The sequence below is a fragment of the Podarcis raffonei genome, chromosome 2, assembly GCF_027172205.1.
Source record: "Podarcis raffonei isolate rPodRaf1 chromosome 2, rPodRaf1.pri, whole genome shotgun sequence".
NCBI classification, from domain to species: domain Eukaryota; kingdom Metazoa; phylum Chordata; class Lepidosauria; order Squamata; family Lacertidae; genus Podarcis; species Podarcis raffonei.
Window position 1 is genome coordinate 86,504,271 of NC_070603.1, and position 26,996 is coordinate 86,531,266.

Sequence of the window (26,996 nt, forward strand, 5' to 3'; positions counted from 1 at the left end):
TTGACAGAACACAAAAGTGACATAGTTCCTGCCCAGGACACTTACAGTCTGCATGAAATGGACAGGCTAGGAATTGGGAGAGATTGGGGAGAGATAAGTGAGTATTGGGGATGAGGGAGAGGGTGGGGATAATTCAGGCATAGCAAACAACATGGCAGATGGCACAGGGTAGGGAGTAGACAAAGGTGGCAATATGAACTGGCAAGAGGTGAGCTTGTACGGAGTATAGTTGTCATGGTGGCTATCCGTGTTCCAAAGCAGTATATGCCACTGAATACCAGCTGTTGGAGAGCAGCAGCAGGAGAGAGCAGTTTTCTTGAAGCTCTGTGTGCGGGTTTCCTGGAGGCTCCTGATTAACCACTGTAGGAAGAAGAACACAGGACTAAATTGGCTTTTGGTCTGGCCTGTTCCACTAGAGGTGATAAGAACATAAGAAGAGCCTGCTGGATTAGGCCAATGGCCCACCTAGTCCAGCAACCTGTTCTCACAGTGATCAACTAGATGGCTGTGGGAAACCTGCAAGCAGGATTCGAGCACGAGAGCACTCTCCCCTCCTGGAGCTCCCAGCAAGTGGTATTCAGAAGTATTGCTTTCTCCAGCTGTGAAGGCAGAGCATAGCCATCATGGCTAGTAGCCATGAATAGCCCTCTCCTCCATGAATTTGTCTAATCCTATTTTAAGACATCTAAGCTGGTGGCCAGGACTGCCATGATCTTCTTGCGGAATTCCAAAAGGCAGATTTTGCCTTAATCAGGAACTCACCAAGATGTGTTTTTTGGGGGGTGAAGCCACTGTCTCTTACCCTTGGTTGACCTGACACACCCACACCCTGTCTGCAGTATGTGGATAATTATACTCATCTACCTCACAGGATTGTTCTCAGGATTACTGTGATAATGTATGTGAAGTGCTTTTAGCGCTCATAAGAAGTGCTATAATTATGATTCTGTGATAAGGCATGACATATTTCCTACAAGGAGATTACCTCTTTATAGGAAAATCCATGTATATCATTGTGTGAGGTATGGTGTGATCATTGTATTTTTTAAAATACTTTTATGAATGCCACGGGTTGAAGAAGCTGCTATCTCGACTGACTTCCCAACCTGTATAATAAACATTCATGACATGCTTTAAATATGCAAGGGGGAAGTGTGTCTGATGTGGCTCATGGTTTGGTTTAAGCCTGAGGACTAGAAACCTTGTGAAGAGATTAGTAATAACTTTTGCAAGATATAATGAAAATAGATAAATTTTGGGTCTGAAACTCTTCTGTGACTTTCCATTTCTGGGCTCAACATATAATTCTGCAAAAAACATTATTCCCGGCCTGTAGTTTTCTTTCATTCACTTATCTTCTGAAGCCTGCCCCCACTCCACTCTCCTTCAGCTTTGAGTATCTTTGCCACAGATGCACTATTAATGGCAAATTAGCTGCTTTGCTTAGGTGACTAGTCTTGCGGAGGTCTCAACCTGGAATCTCATGACTTGAAGGGAGGGGAGCGGCAAAAAGTCCAGCTCAGCAGATTTCACACTGTACCAGTGTCTAATAGCAGTGTCCATTGCAGCTTCCAGTAGAGTCCCTTTCTTACCCTGCTGAGCTGCCACAAACTTCAATGTGGAACTGGACACTGCAGGAGACCAAGAAGTGAATTGGCTAGTCTTTGGCAGTCTGCATCAGGCAGGGGCAAGTGGGCCTTATCTGTCCAGCGTTGCCTCTACAGTCCATCTTACATGCTGCAGAGCTGATTGACAGCAGCCTGCTCCAAGCTACCAGTTGTCTAGTGCACACACGTATACGTGTGTGTGCGTGCACGTGTACGCATTCTGAATATCAGGCATGTAGGGTGGTTTGAGATCTAAAAACGCAGCTTCCTGTCCTGAAAAGCAGCAGGAATCTTTCCCGCTCAAAGCATAGATGGACAAAAGCCATGCGTCCAAAAGAGAACTGCTCATGTATATCATTGTCCAGCCTTTTTGTGAGAGACAGCATCATCTTAAGAGCATTGTGTGTGTTTTAGTAAAAAACCTGCTCTGAGTCCATTGAATGGCATGAAACAGAAGGCGACCATTCAAGTCCATCAGCCCTTGGATTTGAAAACATCTTATTCTTGTCTTGCCTGTAGTTCAGAGAGAAACTTATTCAAATCTCCTTTAAACACATACCTACTTCTTGGCATGAAATGCCAAGGTTTCTGGCACTGGAATGTTTCTAGCTATGATGGCTGACAGCACCTAGCTGCAGATGCCACACTGCTCCCTGTTTGTCAGATGAGGAGAGAAGTCAAGGACTCTAGAGATTATTCCCTTTGACAACTGCCCTGATCTGCGGAGATCTGGAGAGACTGTCTTTCTTCAGAACTGCAACCCAGGACCATCTGGCGAGCTGGTAATACCTTAGGAATGAATAGTAAGGAGTAATCCTGTTTTAGTTAGCTTGAGAAAGAGAATAGGGGGGCTCTGCATCTCTAAATATTAACATGCAGTATGTCCCTTGCAGACCAACATCTATATACTACACCCTCTCTCTCATTCTCTCCCTTTGCTAATATTTGGTCCTCTTCTGAAAATGGCTTGCACTTGCCATTTAGCTCCCTGCTAGTGATCTAATTTGGCCTGCGACCCAAAGGCCCTTAAACCCAGCAAATGGGCCTCCCCACATGGGAGCAGAGTTGCAACTTGGAATAGATGGAATGAAACATCAAGGAAAAGGCATGGGGGAGGAGACGTTTCCTCTGGGCTAGAGGGAAAAACCTCCTCGGAAGCCGCAAAGCCCTGACTGTTTAGCCATGTGGAGCATTTTAATTAAACTCAGAAACATCTCTTTCCCTGAAGCACCTTGGGGAGATGGGTGGGATGCAGAAGTGGTTCAGGAACTCCACAGCGCGATGTCATGCTGGCACTTGCTCAGGAGATAAATCACCAAGATTACCGGGACCTTGAAAGGCGCATGTGTATCTGCTCTTCTGTATTGCCCTCCGCTTAATTAAAATGCTTTTCCATAATGAAATAATGTTATCGCAGATGCAGGGAGGAGAAATGAAGGAAACTCGTTTAAACTCATTAAATGGAGGCAGCGTTACCTGGATAGAACAGTGCTCTGGGGGCAGGGGAGTGCCTCTCCCCCCCACCCCACCCTTGTAGTAAAGCAAGTGGGATGTGGGATGGCTTCCCATAGGGCAGAAAGGAAAGTGAAGCAGAACTTCATCTAGGATAAATTAATGCAAGGGATTAGAAGTGCATGGAGCCAGGGTGGTGTAGCTTGTTAGTTGGAGAGCCCTGTGATAAGCAGATTTGAACTTACCAATGCACAGGTACCTGCTTGCATCTCTGGCATACAGTAGTGGTTGAGAGCCTGAGCTATAAATTAGGAAGTCCCTGGTTTGTATCTCACCCCTAGGTGGCCTTAGGCAAAGCAGTCACAGCCTCAGTTTTTCTGCTCCCCCTATCTACAGTATGGGAGATATTAATACTGGCTTATCCTACAAGTTTATTGTAAGTGTTACCGCTGGAAAACGTATGCGAAGTGCTCTGAACATTTGCAAGTGCCATACAAATGCTTATTATTGTTATCAGGCCATTAAGTGTTCTCAATAGGTTTTTAGTTTAGTTTATTGTGTTAGCTAAAGGCCTTAATAACCAGCATAGAATTCAGCTGCTATATGCAGATGAAACAGATATCTCATAACAGTGCTGTCCAAATAAAAACAATGTCCATTTTAACTAATTCAGTTTGGACCAGAGAAATCAGTACTTCAAGTCATTGGTGGGGGGGCAGGGTAAAGAATATAAATAGTGATAAAAGTTAAAGAATAATGTGGTTTTTAAAAAGACTTGGTTTATGAAGAAAAGGGAACCGAAGCCTTTCAATTACCTGAGGCCAGAAGAGCAAAGCTGCCGCTTTTCCAACAATTTAATTGCAGTAATATGCAGATCTCATAACTAGATAATAGCTTTCTGACAGCAGAGAGAACTTTTTCTGATGCCATTCTGATGCTATACTTTTTCACCCCATCACCAAGATTAATTTTCATAGTGGAAAAAGTAATGTGTAAAATAACCTTCAGAAGCCCAGTTTTTATTATTCAGATATGTTTTGAGACATATCTCATACCGCTATTATATTGCCCTGCAACTAAACAAGATGTTTCTTTGTAGTGTTAGAACCTGCTTCAAGCACCAGAATATGATATAGAAATAAGAAGCTAAATTGCATGAGAGAGATGCTTACAGCAGGGATCACCAATGTAGTGCCTGTGAATGAGCCTGCAGAGGCCTCCCCCGGCGTCAAAACCACAACAGTGTAATGGATGCTGCCTTCTGCTTCCCCACAGCTGCTCACGGAAGGACCGATGTGAAAGAGCTGATGAACCTCAGCGCTTTGCTTCAGATCTACGCCAGTGCGTCCAGCTCACCATCCAGCCCAAGAACATATCGGTCACCATGTCAGAAGTCCCGGTAGGTGGCTTAGCTTCACTTTGGTTGGCCTTGCTTAATACAAGTACATTTATTTAGGATGTTGAGTCCGTCTGGAACAGTCTGGGCTTGGGAGAAGGTGGTCTTTGTTCTTAGATCTTTTGTCTTAATGAACCACGGAACAGGTGTTTGCTTGTTTTCTGTGTGTGATGTTCTCCTTCCTGTTCTCTCAGCTGGTTCTGCAGGCCCGGAATGTCCCTGATCTCTCTGCTGGTGTGAACTGCTCATTTGAAGATTTTACAGAGTCTGAAAGTCGCATTGAAGATGGCAAGATCTACTGTAGTTCTCCTTCTGCAAAAGATGTCATCCCTATTACCAGAGGGCGAGGTGAGTTTGGGGTTTCTTGACAGCTTGCACCAATGGAGTCCAGAGCAAAAGTTCTGCGGGGTAGGATATTTGATTACATACTTCAGAGAACATGAGTTTTCAAAAAACAAAACAAAAACAACCCCATTTGAGTAACACAATAGCTGAGCTAATATCTCTCAGTTTATTTATTGCCATGATGTAAGATGCTATGGATTATCCAGGTTATTTTTAAACCTGTTTGCTGCTGTAGGAAGGCTCTTTCTACTGTGCTTGTGTATGTGATTTTGAGAGTATTCATATCCTATAATGCTAAGGGGGAATTGTAAGTTGTAGGCACCTTGGGGTGCACTTCCCCCTCCATTGGTATTTGTAGAGTGAAAATAGACATTAACTTCCCTTGAAGGAGCTGAAGTGGCACAAAGGAGGAGCCAACCGCATCCTCTGGTATAAATCTGGTATAAAGGCTTTCACTCTGGACAGCCAAGAACGTGAACTATGCAAAAGTATTTTTCTTTTTCTGTCTCCGCATGGAAGGCAGGCTGTCTAGACCTTTGTGCCATGGTAGGTTGTCCTTTGCTCAGTTCAGATAGCTTGTCATATTTGAGGCACAGAGGAGTTCAAAATACCAATATCTATACCTTCTGTGAGAAGGATCAACATATTTGTGAGCAGGAGAGCAGAGACTGAGGCAGAGAATTTGAAGAAAGGAGAAGACAGGGAGAAAGAAGGCAAATGACTGAAATGGGTGCATTTACAGAGTGGCAGGGAATATATTGTTACTGTTCTATTTAGTAAGGAATGTATGTGCTACCCTTGGCCAAGGTGATTTACATGTCCTCACCACGGTTCGAAACTCCCACTGTTCTAGGCACATTTTGCGACAGGGAATTTCATTAGCTTGAGCAGTTTCTGAGCTCTGGGCGCAGTTCTACGCCTAGGATTTCAGATTAAAACTGCAGAGTGGAAGGAGAGGAGGACCTTTTTCTACCTCACCACTTCCAGCTGCTCTCTGAAGACTGGAGAAGAGACCCTCTTAAGAATATTAGGGGGACGGGCAAGGGAAAGACTAGACCGTGTAAGAAATGAACATAATATTTTAGCTGCAGTTCACTCATTTTCAGCTTTGTATTCTTGTTACAAAAAAGCGTGCCTAGACATTCCGTTGTTGTGCCCATAACCTAGGTTTAAGGTGCCATTTAGCTCCTAGCTTTCAAATCTCAGTTTCTAACACTGGTTCTCACTATAACTGGGGATAACAACATGAGACTGGTTCAGGGGTTTGCTTGGGCTGATTGCTGAGTAAGGCATAATTGCTACACACCTCCTAGATTCCTGGCCTCAATATGATCAATAACCCACTGGTTTCCCAACACCGTTTTTTTCGCACCATAGGACGCACCAGACAATAGGACGCACCTTGTTTTAGAGGGGGGAGAACAAGAAAAAAAAATTCTCCCCCTCTCTGCCCAGTGCCCCCTCAGCGAAGCGGCAGGAGGCGCTGCGCAGAGAGGGGGAGAATTTCCCCCCTCTTGTTTTCCCGCTCTAAAACAAGGTGCCGTTTAAGGTGCGTTCAGGCGGCTACCTTGGAAGCCTGGAGAGCAAGAGGGGTCAGTGTGCACTGACCCCTCTCGCTCTCCAGGCTTCAGGTTCCTTTCGACCTGCTCTTTGGGGCTGGTGGCAGGAAGCCCACCACCAGCCCCAAAGAGCAGGTCAGGGAGCAGCGGAAAGGCGCAGCGGAGAGGCTGCTGCCATAGTCGCACGTCACCTCTCCAGCTGGGAGAGGGTCGCGGGGCTATGGCTTCTTTAGCCCCGTACGCGCTCTCCCAGCTGGAGAGGTGGCGCGCGGCTAAAGAGGCTCCTGCCATAGCCGTGTTTCATCTCTCCAGCCGGGAGAGGGTCGCGGGGGGCTTCTTTTGCCCCGCGTGCGCTCTCCCGGCTGGAGAGATGACACGCGGCTATAGAGGCTCCTGCCATAGCCGTGTGTCATCTCTCCAGCCGGGAGAGGGTCGCGGGGGGCTTCTTTTGCCCCGCGCGTGCTCTCCCGGCTGAAGAGGTGATGCACGGCTATAGAGGCTCCTTCCATAGCCGTGCGTCACCTCTCCAGCCGGGAGAGGGTCGCGGGGCTATGGCGTCTTCGCTCCATAGGACGCACACACATTTCCCCTTCATTTTTGAAGGGGAAAAAGTGCGTCCTATAGAGCGAAAAATACAGTAATTCCACAAGAGGTTCCTACATTTGACAAAGTCAGATTTCCTCCTTACCTGTGGAGGTAGAAGAAAGCCAAATGTTAACTCTGAACTAGGCAGTTGGAGGCCTCTGGTACTCTTCTTCCACCTGTCATTTTATTTACATGCTGAGCAAGATCACCTATCCTCTGCATCCTGCTAGATTTTTAGTGCAGGTCAATCACACTTCTCTTCAACATCAATAAACTAGTGTTTTTGTCCGCTAACTAGGATTCATTGGAACTGCTCCTCAGCTCAAACAAAGTCACTGCAAGCCTCACTCATTTGCGTGCTGCCAAACCCTGCACTCTCTTTTCCCAGATGCCCATGCTGCTATTTCTCTTTTTAATATCTGCTCTATTTTCTGCCTGTTTTCTGTTCTAGGCGACAAGCGAGTGGTAAAGCTCTACCTCAAATCCAAGGAGACTGGGAAGAAGTTTGCAGCTGTGGATTTTGTCTTTTACAACTGCAGTGTTCACCAATCGTAAGTGATATAAAGCAACTTCCCCTCCTCTGGTTTTTGAGCTTATTCTGGGTGAAAGCTGCAGATAGCATGTGGCAGACATAATAAAACTGGGGAGAAAAGCAGATGTGTGCAGTGTAAAATCTTGTTAAATACAGAGGGGGGTATTTGGGGGTTGCCACACTTACTGTAAGGAAAGCCAAGCCACCTTGCCTTGCTGTTAAAGTTTGCTTTGGGCAAGAAGCTGCTTGGGCATCAGAAACCACATCAAGCTGAGAGGATTATCCTTTTCTTTTGTCTTGGTGAAAAGAAACTGCACTGTGTTCATTGACTACTGGTGTAAGAAATGGTTTAGTCAGGAGCATCTGAGTAAACAGGTTTAGCATAATTGCTGGACCTCACTGACTCTGTGTGTGTGTGTGTGTGTGTGTGTGTGTGTGTGTTTGTGTGTGTGTTTTGCTCTGCTTGCCAATTGGAAGTGTAATTTCGCCTGCAGAACCCTATTTATGAATTCTTACCCATGAGGAGAACTTGGGTATCTCCAGTTGAAAGGATCAAATAACAGTTGGAGTGAAAGACTTCTTCCAGGGACCTTAGAGACCCCCTGCCTCTCAGATTAGACATTACTGGGCTAGATGAGCAAAGTGTCTGGCCTGCTAGAAAGCAGCTTCCTATGTTTCCTGTGTAGGTGTGAATTGATGATTGGTAGCACAGTTTGATCTGAGTGCATCTGCTAGAGGCCTAACCTCATGTATAGCTTTAATACAGCCCATCAGCGCTCAGCAGGTTCTAATTTAGAAACTCATTTTCATATAAGCTGCACTGTAAAATAATAGCCAGTTTCTCATATTGAAAACTATAAAAACTAAATCTGTGATCTCCCAATGTTTATGCTTTACAACAATCTATAGAAGGGAGCGACCTCTGTGGCATCAGGTGTTTCTGTGACAGAAAGCTGAATAGGGCAAAACTGTCAGTGCTACCCAGAAGGGAGAGTTTGCATGCTGGGGATGCTGGATTCCAGGCTGAAATGGTGAAATGGAAGATCCTTGTTGCCAAAGGCATTTGTTAAGAGTTTCTCCAAATGAAATAAACAAGGCCTTACCTTTGGCATCTGCTTTCATTGTGCCTTTGCATGCTATGGGTGCCATATCTCATCCGTAATGGGGTTGTGGTATGATCTCTGAAAGGAAGGATTTTCTGTGCCCGAGTAACCGGTCTGAATGCTTCTACCGAACACTGCTACAGTTCAGTCATTTGGTTTTTGTTGCCTGTTTGTAGCTTTCATAGCCCCAGCCCCGACCTACAGCCTCTAGGGCAGTGGAGGGTATGGCTATACTGAAGCCACACCATGTCAAAGTACATAAGCCAGTCTGGGAACAGCCAGCTGGAAAGACTAGGTTGATGGTTCATTATTTCCCCTTAAATAAAATATTTAGAAAAATGCATGAAAGATGGGTTTCTGTTTTGGAGAATCATCCTGACCAGGGGTAGGCAACCTAAGGCCCGTGGGTCTTCTCAATCTGGCCCATGGACGGTCCGGGAATCAGCGTGTTTTTACATGAGTAGAATGTGTCCTTTAATTTAAAATGCATCTCGGGGTTATTTCTGGGGCATAGGAATTTGTTCATGTCCCCCCAAATAATCCAGCCCCCCACATGGTCTGAGGGACGGTGGACCGGCCCACGGCTGAAAAAGGTTGCTGACCCCTGCCCTACACCATGTATGAGATGGCCCTCCTTGCTCCCAACCAGGGGTGGGTTGGGCTGACTGTGGGTGCTGGCACATGCTGATGACTTCACGCACAGGCATCATGTGCTTACCAGCTAGCCCAGTAACTGGCTGGAGATGAGGGGTGTGCCCATTTAAATCCCACACAGAGAATGCACAGTAGGGGGAAGAGTGTGATAGAGGAGAGGAAAAGAGAGGAGGAGAGAGTGGGGGGTAGCAATATTGTGTATTCAGACTATTTCTCGAATATAGGCCATCCAGGGAGATAACCAGAAGGGCAATAAATACAATCTTAACCACTTAGGTGTTTTGGTATTGCTTTTTTGTTTTCCAGATAGAAGTGCAGGTTAAGTACAGATTAAGGTGGTTTTGATGTGCCCCTCCCCATGGAGCATACGTTAAAGAGCTAAAACACCCTATACTTTTAAATGTGACTTTGTAGGCTTGCTAAATTACTTGACTGACCCTTGGGCTGTGTTCAAATGTAGTGGTTTGGAGAAAATGGCATCACAGGTGTAATGGGGAGGACTAGTGAAGCATATGTGGCCATCCTCCATCACACCTGGGTTTCCTATCCATGATTACAGTATTATGAGAATTAAGTTTCAGTGAGCTTTGTGCTTATGTGTTCTCCCATTCTCTGGTGCGACTGTGAGGAGGAGATGGGAATTTTCTTACGCTTTCTTGACAGTTTAGTTATTGCACAAATCCTAAACTGTGGTTTATTTTATCTATGGTTAGTTGAAATAAGTCAGCCTCATAAACTGTGGTTTGAAGTTGGCTTGTTTCATCAAACCATAGTTATATTTAACCACAGTTTGTCTGGTTGCCGGTGTCACAAGCAGCAGTTAGTTGTAAAAAAATTGAAGCAAAAGCTTCCAGGCCCCAGAGAAGGGGGGTAGTGCAGGAGTCCGGGGTTTGCTGAGGCTTGTTATGATTTAGCATTACATTGGAATTTAATGTTGAAGTTCAGATTACTGAGTAACCTATAATTCTAGTCATACAGTTACAGTGCGATAGGTTGGGAAGATTAATGGGCAGGAGAAAATAATAATCAAACAATTAGAAGGGGTAGCCTGAAGCTATTCTGCATAAAATGGCTTCAAAGGCAGCTCTTCACACAAGATGAATTCTTTAAACTTTAAAAAGGAAGGAGCAGCCAAGAGACGGAAGAATCCCAAAAGGTGCCAAGATACCAGAAGTGAAACCTGCTATTTCAATATTGAGGCCTGCTGGTGAAATGTCTGTCAGGAAAGGCGGGGGGGGGGGAGGAAGAGAGCCTGCGGGGGCCTGCCTAGACTAGTCTGCTGGGAAGATGCTCTTATCCAGGAGCATGCTCTAGTCTAGGGTATAAAAGTTGGACAGCAGGTTGGAGCAGTCAGGACTCTGATCTGGGCAACAGCGTCTGTAATATGCACAAAGGAAAGTCCCATCAAGGCCCTTTCTGACATGGAGGAGATGCCAAGTCTGCTGCTGGGAAATTATTCCCACCTGCCGTTCCTTCAGAGAGCAGATCGTGGCACCTGGGGGATGGGGGGAAGAGAGGAGGCGAGGATTCTCTTGAGCTAGATTTTCTGTCTTACCTTGGTTTTCTTACCTTGGTTTTCTTCGAAAGATTTCTTACTCAGTCTTTCAGGTTTGTTTGATCTTAACAGTTGGATAAGTTTTGGCACAGGCAGGGTTCCAGTTCAATTTAGTGTTCAGGTTCACGTCTGACCTGTTAAATCTGAAGCTCTCTTTCACCCACATTGGCTAAAATGCAGGATCTAAAAAGAAGTCATAATCTTTCCTTTCCTTTTCACATAAATTGGTGAAATTTGCAGGAAAATGGAGCCTTTCTAGGGTGGGTTAAGCCTGCCAAATTTCAGGGAGATCCAGCCAGTGTTTTCTGTGTTTGCTTGCTGGGAACCTTTAAAGAGTTTTTTCTTAAAAATGGAAAAGTCTCTAACTTCTATATTTTCTGCCAGAACTGGATTCAATTTGTTGTCATAGCTGCCCCTTCTGAGGGAATGATGTGTGCCAAATTTCAGAAAAATAGGCACAGTGGTTCTCCTACAAGGGCTGACTGTTTTGAGGTGGGGATATAGAAATCGCATTCCCTTCCCTAATTTTGGTGCTGGACAATCAGGGGGACATATGAGAGAGGTTTCCCTTGGTAAAAAAAAATCTTGCCAGAGTTCAGACAAATAAAGGTTATTGTGCAGCTAGGTGATTTTACCTCCTTTTTTTTTTAGAAACTGAAAAAATCACCTCACAATTCGAGGTACACTCAGAGCCAATACATATGCCTGGTATATACCACAGTTTGACACAAATACCCAATAAAAAAGTAAATGTGGTTTAAAAAAACCAAAAGTTGTCTCTTTAAACTAGAACATTGCAGGCCAAGCACGATGAGACTTTTTTAAAAAAATGTAATGTATGCAGAACATAAAAAGCAGAATAACCTGCAGTTAAGCAGGAACTGAGGCTGATTTATAGCCAGGTTGAATTTTAATTTTAGATGAATTATTTTAAAAAGCAAATTATGGTTGTATTAATATTTATAAAATCATTTTAGAGCTATTGATGACAGTGGTTGTTTATAATCGGGTTTTTTGCTTTGTTTCCTTCTTGCCTTGCTGTCTTTGGGGTTTAAAGGTCTTCACAAAGACCAATCATGGAAAAAAGAAATATTAGTCACCATGTACTAGATGCAACCAGTTAGCAATCCGATTGGAACTGCACTTGCCTGCAAATAATTTCGCATGCCTGTTGCTAAGTGAATTGCTCAAGCAAAACACTTCCTGTGTCTTTCCAAGCACAGTTGCCTACTAATGCCAGTAGTGTCTTTTTGTAACATTTTCTAAAAACCCAAACAAGATGCTCTGTTTCTTTAGCCTTAACTTCTCTCCCCCTTAAACTATGTTAATCTTGGCTAGGCTTCTAAACTATGCACACGTACTAGCCTGTTTTCCAAGCTGAGGAATGTAGGGTCTGGCCTCATCTCTAAAAGGAGGCTTGTGGAGGAAAATCAGATTCTAAGTGATATTATGCCTCGCATTTTCAGCGACCAATTCATTATCTGTCAGGCAATAACTAGTGCTATACATACAGAGTGGGGAACGTAAGCAGAACTGTGGTTAACGGGACCAAAGGTCATCCAGTCCATCGTTGTGCTTCAAACAGCGGCCATTCAGATGTGTCTGAGTGCTTGCTAACGTAGCATCAAGGCAACAGCACTCTTCTGTTGCTTGTCCTCAGCAGCTAGAATCCCAGGCATAACAGTTGCCATGGTTGATAACCATTAAAAGACTTACCTTTCATGAATAGCCATGTGACTGCGTGTGTATATATATCTATATTTGTGTAGGCTCTGTGGGTATTAAAAGGTGCAGTTGCAGATTGGTCTTTGTCTGTGACCTACAAGTGCTACATGTTTCTTGGACATGTTTTGACACGGCCACTTTCCTGATGGTCCCGTTAGCACTTAGCGGCCACCTTTTTGGCCTGCTGCTGCAAAACCATTATTCGTGAGGTTTAGTTTCTAAAAGGTAGCTTTTCAGTGTCTTTGACAGAACCCCTGGGGTCCCCATGACTTCTGGCATGTTGGTTACTGACAGGTTAGTTTGTTCCGTTTCTTTTTTAGAATATTTGTTTATTGCAGTTTTCAATTAAGTACTGACAAAATGGATAATGTAAGAAAGCAATAGCACCAACGTGCACGTAAATGGAAACATAAATTAACATGAACATTTTTGTTTGATCACTTATTTGCCATAGCATAGTGGCAAAGTTTGATCACTTATTTGCCATAGCATCCTGGAAAGCTGCTGTTAAGTGTAGGCAATACTGAACTGTATGGACCAGTGGCCTGACTGTATAAAGCAGCCTCCTGCATTTGTTGAATATTTCTGTCTCTGTGTGCTCACTTTAGTTTCTTTGTTTTGATTTATTAATTGCTGGTGGGTTGTTTTTTTTAAATGATGTTTGGTAAATTTGTTATTTTTAAGTCTATTTAATACATTTTATAGATTTTGGTGTGGGTTTTGTTTTTTAATAATGTATATGCTACTTCTGTAAGCCGCTTTGAATCCCCGCACCCACCCTGGGCAGGATAGAAGTTTTAAAAATATTTGAAATCAATCATAAATAAAATGTAAGGGTCAAGAAGTTTTAAAGCATTTTAAAATGTGGTTCCCACGTGTCAGAATTCTTTTTTCTGCCAAGAAACATGACAGTATGCAAGATGATACACTACATTTAAACATTGTTTATAGGCAGGCCAACTCAGTGGGTATCTCTTGCATTTAGTAGGCTTTTGAGATCGGGATCAAGAGCAATTTGCCTCTCAATGAGGCTAATGTTCTTTCTGTGGAGTTTTCTGATCACTGGGCATTGTGTTTAACTTTTATTATCTGGGCAGCCAGGTGCATGAACGTTATCAAATCACTTCTCTGCTCAAGACTGAATGTTTTATAAGTGATGTTCAAATGATTAAAGGGAATCAGAAAAATCAGAACCATCCAAATGTCTAATTTGGACAAAGCTGGCACTGTTAGTTGGCACCAGCTGAAGAACTGGCCTAGTATGTATTCATCAGTCCTCCCAAGCCTCCAAGTGTTTGCAAGGTAAATAGCTTTCAAAAACTGGCTGCTTGCACGGTGTATCAAGTGGCCTTGTGCTCTCTCTCTCTCTCTCTCACACACACACACACATTTTGGAAGACATGGGTTCCTTGTATATTTCACAGGACTGCCAGCAACTTAAAGGAATGTAGCAGGTTCTGTGGAAGATTCCCCAAAACTGATTCCAACAGACCTCTAAAAGCTCTTGGGACATAGGGTCAGTGCCTGAGAATTCTAGTCTGTATCAGATGTAGCACAGTGGAACAATTAGAAGGGTGTTCTTTTGTTGGTTTTAGATATTGTAGTGAGTTGTAGAGGAGAAAATAGTCTATTAGATCTCATAGAACAGGAGTTACCAATATGATGCCCTCCAGATGTTGCAGACTACAACTGCCATCAGCCACAGCTTACATGTCCAGTGGAATGGAATAATGGGTGGCTGTAGGCCAGTGTTTCCCGACCTTTGGTCTCCAGCTGTTTTGGGGCTACAATTCACATCATCCCTTACCATAGTTAAATGCTAAGCACATGTTTTAGCATTATGTTCGAATCAGGCTACTGTTAGCATCTCCTGCTGGATAAAATTAAGATTTTTCACTTCCAAACCTTTTAAAACATGGCCAACTGGGTTAAAACACCATGGAGTTTTGTTATTATATATCCAATTCTGATTTCCAGCATACCTTCTGAAAGGGGGAGAATACTGATGTAGGAAAGAGAGGTTTACAGTAACTAAGTCACTTTTGGAGGGGGGGGACCTGCTCTAGCTATTAGTCAAGGGAAATGGGGCAGCTTTGAGTCCTTCTTGCTAAGTACCTCATGAATCGAGGACAGGGTTACACTTTGGTTACAAACCCCCCAGTGTGGTGCTATGTGTTGAGCTTGTCAATTTTTCCATATGCTGAAAAAAGAGAGGTGGAGGTGGAACAGCTCTCATGTCTTGCATTGTGCTTTCGGTAAGAGGAATTGTCATGGTGGTAGGACTTAGACTCCTATCACACCTCTAAATACAGATTATCCAGTTCTCACCAAAGGCTTGTTGCCTGTTGTGACATGGTTACCCCACAAGACGTTTGTCAAGGCCAGACCTTTGCTACATGTAGGGCGTTTGTAGGAAGTGATCTAGCTGTGTGTTAAAAACCTGGAAAAAGAGAAACCAGCTGTCTGATTTTAAGCATGGTTTGGCACACAAGATGTTTTTGCAAAGCCTGTTATGAATTCCCCCCGCCCTGTGTGATGAAGCCGTAACTATTAGATGCTGCTTGATTAGATGCAACCAAGTTTCTCTGATGTTGCTGCTGCTATGATAATGATGATGGTGATGATGATTTCAATTTCTTGCCCACCATTCCAACAGGAGGTTCCAGAACGGGTTACCACAATTTAAAAATACAATATTGAAGACTGTTAAAGCAAATGACAAACAAAAGTTGCCAGTTAAACGACAGCTGTTGGTCAGAAAAGTAAGACTAAGTTCTGGCACTGTAGCATGTCCTAAGACTATTTGCTATGTATGCCTGTGTTTCTTTCAAACACATTTTCATTCTTTAGCATCTGTACAGAAGTGTGCAGAGTTTGCTTGTGCTTACGGAGATGCCAGGATCTTCTGCAACCCCCACTTTGATTAGATTTCTCTCTCCCACCATATCATGTAGAAAGTTGATCATATGCTATCACATGATTTGTTTGTTTCGGTCCCTGTTTGGTCTATAGTTTGCAGGACAATAATACAGCTGGGATGGCAGAGATATTAAGCAACCATACAATTGCTCTTGTCTTTACCAAACTATTCTGTTTTGTGGGTGGGAATATAGCCTGATCTTCAGGGAAATAAATCATGATGGTTTTGTCCTCCTATAAGTGCTTCCAATGGAGATAACTTTGTGGTTACTGAAGGCAGCTTAAAGAGGATCCAGTTGGGTTCTGATGCTCTGGTTCAATCACATCTTGTCCAGAATCTGAATGCACAGGTGTAGTGATCCTCTTTGTTAAAGGCTTAAGCTTCATCTTCAGAGTGTCCTCCAGGAAACAGAGTCCTCTTTGTAGATAAAGGAACTTTAGGCTTCATGTCTTTTATCAGCCTTGCTAAAGACTAGCTGTGCTCTCCAGCTAGGAAGGCAGATGAGAAAGATGTTTTGCGGAGGAGGCTGGGGTCCCAGGAAGAAAAGAAACAAGAGACTATAAATACACTATGTCCTGGGAGAGGTGCGTCTGAAAAGAGAAATCCTCAGAGCTCAAATAACTAGATTTGTAGGAGGAAGAATTAATCAGTATGAATACAGGGCTGTATCTAATGTGAGCTTATAGAAACAGAGGAACTGCCAGAGCCTAATATCGGGTCTCTAAGGGTGGCCAGTCTCTAGCACTTCACGTGCAGATACTTTGGAGGAGTTAAGCCATATTTTGTTTCCTTTAGGCACTTCAAATGTGTGCTTTTGGCAACTAGCCAGAAAAATGCAGAGACATTGGAAATGTTCTATTTAAATACTGTGCTGGTGGTATTTTTAAAAACCACATGTATACACTGTCCCTTATAGGGTTCCCTTGTGTGCCTCAATTGCCTTTTTGGGGTAAGCTGTTGTCTTCTCGTGCCAGCTGCATGAAAAAGAAGGTGCAGTTCAGACCAGCCCTATGTGGTAGCCGAATGATGTTGTTGTGTCCAGTACTTATTGGGAAGGAGGCTCAGAATGTCCCCACCCAAGCCAAAACTATGATACACATGGTGAGGGGCTTGGGTGCAACCTGAGCACAGTGCAAAATGAAAGAGGATACAGCGGAGTCCCATTTTCCCTTAGGAGGGGCACTGCCAGAATTGGAAACAACAACTTTCCAAGAGAAATTGCTCAGGGAGTGGTGCTTCCAAGCAGAAAGCAGCCCATGAAGTTCCTCATGCGCCACTTTTCATCTGGCTCTGGGAGGTTCAGAGATGGGTGCGACCTGTAGGCTGCCCATTTGGCCATGCCTGTATTGGTACAGAAATAAATATGGGGATTGGTGTGTGTGTGTGTGTGTGTGTGTGTGTGTGTGTGTGTGGTATTCAACTAGCAAGAAAGTGGAAGTTTAGCCACTGGGGGTGGTTTGGGATATAGGGATATCCGTATTTCCAGCAACCACATCAGGGAAAAGTAGCCAAAGAGAAGAGTAGCTTACTGTTTCTAAATTTAGGGATGGGGAAGTAGGGATGAAGATGCTGCATTTGAATGAAATAGATTTTTCTTACTAAGTTTTTATTAGGAATGTCAAATTCGTACATCACTGGGGACTGGAGCCTGTGTGGCAGCAACAGGAGTTGGTGAAGGGGCTACTCAAGACTAGAGATGGGAAGGCCTGGGCGGGGGGGACAGAAAAATTAGGGGGAAACCCGCTCCCCCCCTTTCCCCTGAAAGTCGGTTTTTTCCAGAAAAATTGAAAAAACCAGTTTGATATACAGTAGTTTGAATATTCCACACACAGCCCCCCTCATTTTTTTCGGAAAAAATGGCTTTGGGAAAAAAACAGGAAAAAACTTGGGTCCCCCCCTCCCAATTTTTCCAGTTTTTTCCCAGGCCTTCCCATCTCCACTCAAGACATTCTTGAGTCTCTGCTCAAACCTGCTACATTGGTGCATTTATTTATTTATTTTTATAAGAAAAATGCTTTTGAAATAGAGGCAGACATGGCATGCTTTGCAAGGTTTCCTGGCAAGTGAATAATGACTTCTTAACTGTTCACATAACTTGCTATCCCTGCCCCAAGATGTCTTGGTTACCATTAGGTTTTCCACCACTTTTAAAGAGTAGTAGAAAAGCTCCTTGCCTATATTCATTTTCTGTCCCTTGGATTTTGTAGTGATGCAGCTCAGCTGACAAACCCACAAACTTACAACTAAACAAGATGATTTAAAACCAGTCCTGTGATAACAATTGCTGAAGTCTCCCACTACCAAAAACAAAAAACAAATAACCCTCTCTGCCTGGATGAGATAATGCTGATATTGTTGTTGTTTTTTAATCAGAGCATAAAATTAGTATGAACTGGCATCTTAGAGCCATACATATGATTTACATACTTCTTATATAAGATTTTTATGCTGATTTTTCATGGCTATCTGGGCAAAGGTCACAAGCAACACAAAGAATATCTTCCAGTCTGAAATGCGTCACTTGTAAATGTTTAAGCAGGATAGAATTTAGATTCCATTTTTAATTGAGTTAATATCAACCCCCCCCCTCCCAGTGTAGGATGTGTGTGCGAAATCCAAAAGCGTTCAGGGCTGGGGTGGGCTTACCTCTAAACACCAGAGGTTCAAGCTTTTCCTTTTTCCTTTTTTGAACAAGTAAGTAAGCTTTGTCACTGTTTTAAGGAAAGGATTGACTTCTTTAGTGATCTTTGGGTGAAGGGCAGTATACAAATTTAATCAATAAAATATAAAAATAATTAAAATACAGTGGAACCTCGGGTTGCGTATGTGATCCGTGCGGGAGGCACGTTCGCAACCCGCAGCGTTTTACTGCTTATGTATATGCGCGAGCGCCGAAACCCAGAAGTAATCCATTCTGGTACTTCTGGGTTTGGCGCGTCTGTAACCTGAAAACGCACAACCCGCAGCGATCGCAACCCGAGGTATGACTGTAAAATAAAAGATGTGTTACACGACTTTTATGTTTATACTCAGTGGTGATGTTCTCAGTATGCACATGGTGTTCCAGATTGGCTGGGACCATACTCTGTAGCATATTTGGCATAATTTTGCCCTGCTTTTTAGAGACATGGACAAATCCCCAGCAAAGATAAGGAGAACTATCTATATTCTCACATCAACTGGGACAGCATCTTGGACATCCTGGGGGGGCGGGCAGGGGGGGAATGAAATGCATGCTAATTATGCTACTAGTTCCTGCTGCTAGTTCCTGGCACTAATTAAGGCTTCATTAGACCTTTCATCCTCCATCTATGAAAATTAATAGAAGAAAATACAATGATACTTATTGTTTCATAAGTACCTAAAAATATCCCAAGGCAGTATCCAAAATGGTCCTACAGTGCCACATGTAAGGTATAATGAAACGCTACGGGAAAATAGTCTTAAAAGAAGCGCTGGAAATCCTTAAAACCCTCTACAGCAGAGCCATCTATGCAGATGCTTTTTCCATCAGTATGCATCATGTATGTAATTTTCCTTTCCAGTACAGCTGTCGTGTTTAACATATGCTTGTAAAAGTACTTGCCCCTTTCCTCTCTGAATTTTTTCCTTCTCTGGCTTGGCTTGTATATAGATATGTTGCTTCAGGCAACGCACTGCTCCCTCGCCCCTTCACAGAGTCTTTGTAGCACCCAATACGACAGAACCGAAAATTGCTTATATTGCTTATGTAAAATACTCGTATTATTCCCCCAGTGCTCTTACCTTCCTCTTGTGTCCTCATTCTTTCTTCCAAGTCAGCTTTCAAAGCTTTCTGCATCCCCTCCCTCTCCCATTTTACTTCCTTCCCTCTGCTTGTTTTCTTGCTTAGACTTCTCCTGGCTTATCTCGCCCCTGTGGATTCCTGTTTTGTTCATACTCCCCACCAGAGCACTGAAGTGCTCTCAGCTTCTAAAGCTGAAGATAAGGGTTCTTTTCCAGGCCATAGGAATATAAATGTAAGAGAGGCACATGGGGAGGGGGAGGTGGTGGTGGCAGTGGTGGCAGCTCCACAGGCTACAGAAGCAGGGAAGCTGGAAGCTACCGTAGGACTATGTCCAAAGTATCCTGCCCTAGATGGGCTGTTTCTTTTGACTTCAGAATTCTTTCACCAAGTGGCCACAGAGTTGTGCTTGCAAAATGGTCAGTGGTTAAGTTGTGGGATGCTGCTAACTTCACAGTATCACTTGCCGTTTGTTGGATAATGTAAATGTTCTCTGTATCCTTAAGCTTAAAAGATTTCCTGCTTCAAGGACATATGCCTCTTCTTTAGGCAGTTGGAGCTGCAACCCTACATAGACACACTAGGCCAGGGGTCTGCAACCTTTAAGACAAAAAGAGCCACTTGGACCCATTTCCGAAGGAAAAAAAACTGGGAGCCGCAAAACTCGTCATTATAAAAATAACTTTTTTGTCACTTTTTAAAAATTATTTCTTTGTTTGACCCCTCAGAATTACTCCTCTTCATAGAAATAGACGTTAAATTAACAAGTTACCTTTTTGTGTGTGTGTGTTCTTCACTCCCCTTCAAAACAGTGACCAGCGTACATGCCCCCTTTCAATGCAGTGACCAGCGTACATCCCCCTTACAATGTAGCGGGCGGGCGGGAAGGTGACGTCGGGACGGTGCTTGACGTCACAGCCCCATGCGACGTCACAGCCTGTACAGCGCCCGCCACAGTGGGGAGTGTCGGGGCGCACAATGCGCCTCCTCCCCTCGCTAGTATCCGCCCCGGAGCCGCAGCAAAGGTGTAAAAGAGCCACATGCGGCTCCGGAGCCGCAGGTTGCAGACCCCTGCACTAGGCAGTAAGTCCCATTGAAGTCATTGAGGTGCCATGTTTAAGATGACGCTCTAAATGCACTGTTTCAACTGGGGCTCAAGCTTTAGTCAGAGACTGTGAATTAAGGGCGCACTTGTGTATTTTCTGAGGCTGTTTCGGTCTTGGTTAGGTCCATTATAACATGGAACAAAAATCAGTACTGAATCTACTTTTCTTTCAACCAGTGCTTTTTATGGGGTACTGAAGGGTATGCAGTACCTGCACCTCTTTTTTGTTGTTGTTGTAGTACTTACTGTAACAACTTCATGATGAGTACCAGCACCTGTTTTTCTAGCGGGGAGGGGACTGCTTTCAACACTGGGTGGTAACTTTTGTTTGCACAACTGTTGATTGTTTTACACTTTCTACAAGAAGTTTCTGCAACAACCTGGGATTTTATTAAAATTTATCAATGAAGACGCTTAGAAACAGCAGGTGCTTAGAAATCCTTTCATCTGTTGACAAACTTTGTTTCAGTGCATGCAACCCCTATAATTCCCATTGAGTCAGTCTACATGCTCACCCATATTGTTGAATGGGGCAGTTGTCAGATGACTACAGTCTCCACAGCCTTACTTTTTATGCAAGTGAGCCTTGGAGAAAAAGGTTGGACTCTTCTTATGTTCTCAGTTGCAATGTGATACATGGAACCCGAATGATACCATGGAGATGTGCTCTTTGCATTTGGTAGACAAATGAAAATTGATGGGGGCGATTCTGAACAGGCATTGGAATGAGATGCAAATTAATGAGCAGCAAAACGGAAGACAGGAGAATGTGAAGAAAGAAACATGTATAGGATCAGGTGCCCAAGAAGCAGTTTTCTAGACTCCACGTATAGTTTAGAGCCATAAAGCAGATAGAATGATTTTGTGAGGGACTCTAGAGCAATTCAGGAATCCCCTCAATGGCAGAGGAAGCCAAAACTGTGCTGGGAAGTAAAGTAGACCGAACAAAGCAGTTGCAGTATGACAGGATACTCTGTGTCTGTGTCCCAACTGTGTAATTGAGGTTAGTGGGTCAAAAAAGCTTTTGCAAACCAGAGCACGTTGTAACTACCAGTGTGCAGTAATTCCTTCTGCAAAAAACAAATAAACACCCAGCTCCACAGAGGCAGAGTCCACTGCAGGACTTTTAAGGAGCAAACATCCCACAGCACCTACAGAAGTTACCAGTCTACTGCTTCTTCCTTAAGTGGCCCTCTCCTCACAGTTGTAGGAATAGTTAGCTTCTGAAGATCTTGAACCCGTAATGAACAGGAATGGTATTTTGAGAGGAGACCCTGCTAGTTTAAGTTCTTTTTCATGAAAGATACATAATTTGAACCTTTTAACTGTTACTTCTTTTTATCTGTTTGTCCCATAATGCTCAGTATGGAATGCCCATGGAAGCTTATTGATGCATCATAATTTTGTAAATGATGCATCTTTCCCTTTATTTGTTAACACTCATTCCCACTAGATGGCATCATATCCTCCGCTTTCCCAAAAAATCCCATGAAGCTTTGGGAGTTTGGACTATTTCTACAGCGCTGCTCCAAAGAAACCACTCATGTTTGGAACAGTGCCAAATTACATTAACCTGTCCTTGGGTTGGTGCGAGGATGAAGAATCATCATTAATTTGCAACGTTCTGGATCCGTGGAGGGCAATTTCCAATGCTATGAAACCTGTTTAATGATGGCAGAATGGAAAGAAACAAAAGTGGCCCTAATTGATTCAAAATATAGGCCCCAAAGCTCTAAAGGTGCTGCTGTCATTGTTGTTGTTTATAGAGCATCTGAGATATAATAGTCAATTAAAAGTGGAAATTAAAACCGCTTGTCTATGCAGCTCACAATCCAAACAAACAATTTAATCATGACCCCGAGTACCATTTTGTGACTGAGGTGCAAAACCCTGCTTCAGTTTAGATTTGTCTGGCCAATAAAACCTCACGAGCCCTTTGTTTAGCTTGGGATTCTTAGGGAGCAATCCAAACCCAAGATTTGTCAGGATCAGCTGGGTTATTGGCTACTGTTAACAGAGTACACAGCTTCTGGCCATGATGACTATACTCTCTCTCTCTTCTTGGGGGCATACTAGTTCCAGGAGGCTGTAGGGTGGAGGTGGGGCGTGTTCTTGTGTTTGGGTCTTGCTTGAGAGTTTCCCACAGGTGGCTTGGGTGGCTGCTGTGAGAATAGGATGCCACTGGCCTGATCCAAAGGCTTTTCTTACCCTTGTTTATAATGGACAAATGTCTGTCTGAGTCTCAGCTTAGCTGAGGCTGTGCTGACTGAAGTCCTTCATCCCAGCTCAGCAGAAGATGTGCTGGTACAAGTCCTCCATCTGGATAGCTCTGCTCTGGAGTTCATAACGGGTGGTTTATAAGGCCCTGCCATGCATTGAAAAAAACACAAAGGGGGTCATACAGCCATGCTTCCCCAAACAATGCCCATATGTTCCAGGTACATTTAAAGAGTTATTTGTGTGAGAAGGTACCCTGGTCACATTAGGGCCCCTCTATGCATGGAAGAGCACCCAGCACATGCATTGGTATGTGTGGAGAACTCCTTCCCACATGTCTATTTCAGTGTGTGTGTTGCTTTACCAGGCAGTAGCACCAAGGGATGAGATTACCCAGTGTGGTACCCTCCCCAGCTTTTGCTGCTCATTAATTTGCACCTTGTTACTATAACTGGCCTTGCTTGCCTGTCAGATTCTGGCCTTGCTTGCCTCTCAGAGACACAAGTAATGAAGTCCTTATGGGAACCAGTGTTGAATGATCTGCGGATTGTACCTGCACTTAGGTGTTTATTGTCGTTTCAAGCAAGCATGGGTTTCAGTCTATTTTGACAGGCACAAACCAAGTTTGAACGGGGGTGCATTTTCTTCTCTAGCGTTTAGTGTATTGTGGGAAAGGGCATTTCCTGTTTCCGCCATCAAGAACAATGTTTAGCCCGCAAGTGATGAGAGTAAATTGTGCTCACCCAAGGAAGAGAGAGTCTTGAAGCAGATGGTATCATGCTGCAAAACAACCTGCCACTGAAGCATAAACAGACAGCAATGACATATGGATATAGGGGATAAACCCCTCAAACAGGCTGTAAAGCCTTGGCTGAAACAAGTTAGTCTCATAACAGAAAACTGAAGAGCCTGCCTTCTTATTGTGTGTTGGATCTCACTGGATCCCTTTGAGGCGATAAACTGAGCTCAAAGTTGTTTTTCCTTTGAGCAGAGGCATGCTGTGCTCCAAGTTTGTTTGTTTTTACATTTATTTTAAAATATAATGATAAACTTTCAGAACAAATGACAGATATTAATTGGTGCAGCAGTGGTACCTGCATAGGACTACTGTCTGCTTAATGAGAGAGCCCCAACAGAAAGAGCTTCTCTTCATCATTTCAAAGATGGGAATATAGCTCTGAAGTCTAATTACCTCTGTATATGAAAGAGCTGACTGCATCTTTCTTCTTATCAGTAGGATATATCCTGTTTTTCACCTAGAATTATTCGGTCTTGTTGACTAAAGGGTATGACAGGGTTGAGATCATTTTGGTGCCGGGTGATGCATTTTCATTTTCACATGATTACCCTCTCAACCACATGAGGACCACGGTTGCATTAAGCCCAACCACATGGGTACAATTATTTCTTTATTATGGATTGTAGTCCATGCTAGCCCTACCCATTGATGTTAATAGACATGACTAACTTAGCTTCATTAATTTAAATGGGTTTGCTCTGAGTAAAACTTGGCTGGATATAACCCTGTTTATATAGTGTTTCTAAAGTAGCATGCCCACCAAAGCAGTTTATGGTTATCTTTTTTTCCTCTACACCCAGATAAATTGAATGATTCCAAGGATTGTTGCCAGTTCTTATGGAGATCTCCAGATATAGTATTAAAGTTGCATGTTAATCCTTCCGTGAGGCAGTAGCATGCAGAGTTGAATGTGTGACGAATATGTTATTCATATTTTGAGGTGAACAAGTAGCCACCTCTTTCCCTGCAAAGAATGTGAGAATTCCAGTGATACTAACAGAATCTTGGCATTAAGATCAGTAGCTTTGATATGATATGGCATAATGCTAGGTACCCCATAGGTATTTTTCATTGTTCAGGACACTGCCAGTTGAAACTTAACTTTAAAGTTTTGTCTCTGTTATCCTTGCCTGATCCTCACCATAGATTTCTGTTCTCATGGGTGACATGAAGCTTGTTTTCTGGCTGCTTCAGATTTCCCTACTGGCCTGATGCTTAATCAAGGGACTATGCATTGGGGTTAACACTGGGAGAAAGCACTAGGTTCTTGGGTAGTTCTGAATGGAAAGGCAGAGTACAGACTAACCAAAATAAATAAAGTATATGTGAAACACAGATCCAGCCTTTTCTAATTACTGTTCATCTCTTGCCCCAGAGTTGGATGGTTCACTCTCTTTCCATATTTACTCTTCTTGACTTGTCTGCTAAACCAGGCAATGACAGTCTTTATTCAAAATGATGCAACTTGAGTTGATCATAGAAATACAAGACAGACGTGTTCACCATCTAGCCCAACATACTGTACTACAGCTCTCCAGAGGTCATTCCATCACCTAAAATCTTTGGGCTCTTTCTGCATTTTAAGTATGTGCTCTTCCTTTGTGCTATGGTCTGTCCTCAAATAGTCCAGTTATTCTGATATTTTTCTCTGGCGATAAGCACATCCGTTTCATATACATGGAATACATGGATTGCATTAGGAGTGTCTCAATACATTTATTTGTGTGTACCACTAAAATGGCTTTTTTTGGGGGGGGAGTGAAGATGTGAATGAAACATGGAAATGATTTCCAGCAAGCAGCCTATTAATACTTTGTGTGTGTTAGGCTATGAGAAGTTGCCATGAGTAGTTAATAGAGCATGAAACTCTAGAACAAGAAGTTATTGGGTCACTGAGGTCCCAGAAGTAGATGTGGGAAAAGTGTGCTGCTGCTTTTTATTGGTGCTACAAGAGTATCACATACCTGCTTTTCTAGGCTTCACACAACCAGGTTGGTGACACAAGCACGTGTGGTGTGCATGTTTGATCAGAGCTGTGCTTGCTACATCCACAACTAGCAATTCAACTCATACTGATTTCACCACCACAAAGCTACATAAAGTGGACTGGGCACATTAGCTGTGGGCTGAGTTGCAGTCAGGAGAAGCAGTCTTCTAGTTATTATTTTGTTGTTATAACAAAGAGGAAACCTGTCTAGCTATCCTGAATGACTGTGCCCTGGAACAGTGGGTCATGGAAGCAATCAGAGGGAGGCTGGTGACCTTGGATTTAATTTTAAATGGGGTCCAGGACCTGCAACTGTTGTTGAACCGACTGGGAACAGTGTCCACAGCGCAAAAGGGATCCTGGAAGCTACAGGCCAATTAGCTTAGCATCTGTTCCACGAAAGCTGTTGGAAAGCATTTAACGATAGAATTAACAAGTATATAGAAGAACAGGTCTTACTGAAACAAATCCAGCATGACTTCTTCAAGGGTAAGTCCTGCCACACTGACCTTTAAGAGTTATTTGGGAGAGTTTCAGAAAGCATACGGATAGAGGTGATCCGGTCAACACTGCGTAGTTAGACTTTCCAAAAGCTTGTGATAAAGCCCCTCACCAAAGACTCCTTGCTAAGCTTAGCAGTCATGGGAGAAGAGGAGGGGTCCTCTTAATGGACAGTAACTGGTTAAGGAACAGGAAGAGTAGGAGTAAACAGGAAGATCTCTCTCAATGGAGGGGGTATAAGAAGTGAAGCCTTCCAACGGTTGGTATTGTGAGCTGTGCTCTATCATTTGTTCATGAATGGTCTAGTGTTAGGGATGAGCAGTGAGGTAATAAAGTTTCCCCACTACGTATTGTGGAAGGCAGTGAGACAGGGACAGCTAGTGTGGCCTTAACTACCCCCCCCCTTCACACAATTGTAATCACATTTGTTGTTGCTGTTATTTCATTTCATTTATGAATCGCTTCTTATTAAGTATCTTGAAGCAATTTCACAGTGCAGTAGAAGCATGTATGAAACAAATTGCATGTATTGGAGCAGTTAAAACAATTGCATATATAAAATACTATTTCATATCCAATACAGAGCAAAATACAGATAAAAATCTCCACTTAGAAGGCTTATTGAAAGAGGAAGGAAAATGCCCCAATAAGGGAGGGAGAGTCTGTCTGTCTGTCTGTCTCTCTCGCTCTCTCTCTTGTTTTTGTGTGGGAGAGGGAGAGACGAGGTTGTTTTGGGCTTAGCTGCAAAATCTTCTCCCACCACAATCAGGAAGAAGACTATTTTTGCCTTAATAGCAAAATAGTGAAACCTCTGTTTGTCTCTATACAACTGAAAAGGGAAGAGCTCCTGAATCCAACTTCTCCAGTGTGAACAGCTAGAGCCCCAAAGGAGAAGACTTTGCCAAAAGTTGCCTTGCTGTTCAATGTTGGAGAAAAGGGGGTTGGTTAGATTGCTAACTTGTGTCTCAGCTGACATAGCCAATGATGCTGGTGCTTCAAACGCTGCACAGTTCAAAACGTGGCCCTTCTTAGTATTTGCTGAGCAGGACCTTAAGAACTGAGGAAATGATGTTCAAGGTCAGAAACTAGAGAAAATGGGAGATAAACAAGGCATTGAAGGAGAAGACTGTATGTATCAGAACACCAGGAAAATACATGGATCAAAACTTGTGACCAGAGGGAAGGGAGGAA

At 43.4% G+C, this 26,996-nt stretch overlaps 1 protein-coding gene across 4 annotated transcripts in view; it reads left to right on the forward strand.

Annotated features, from left to right (window-relative positions):
- The window catches only part of PLXNA1 (plexin A1), a 296,620-nt gene that overhangs the window by 157,857 nt on the left and 111,767 nt on the right, over positions 1-26,996 (forward strand). For all 4 annotated transcript variants that reach the window (XM_053378005.1, XM_053378003.1, XM_053378006.1 and 1 more), the window contains exons 6-8: positions 4,335-4,458; positions 4,650-4,803; positions 7,396-7,495. In XM_053378005.1, coding sequence (XP_053233980.1) covers positions 4,335-4,458; positions 4,650-4,803; positions 7,396-7,495 — 378 coding nt within the window. The remainder of the gene's footprint in view (positions 1-4,334; positions 4,459-4,649; positions 4,804-7,395; positions 7,496-26,996) is intronic.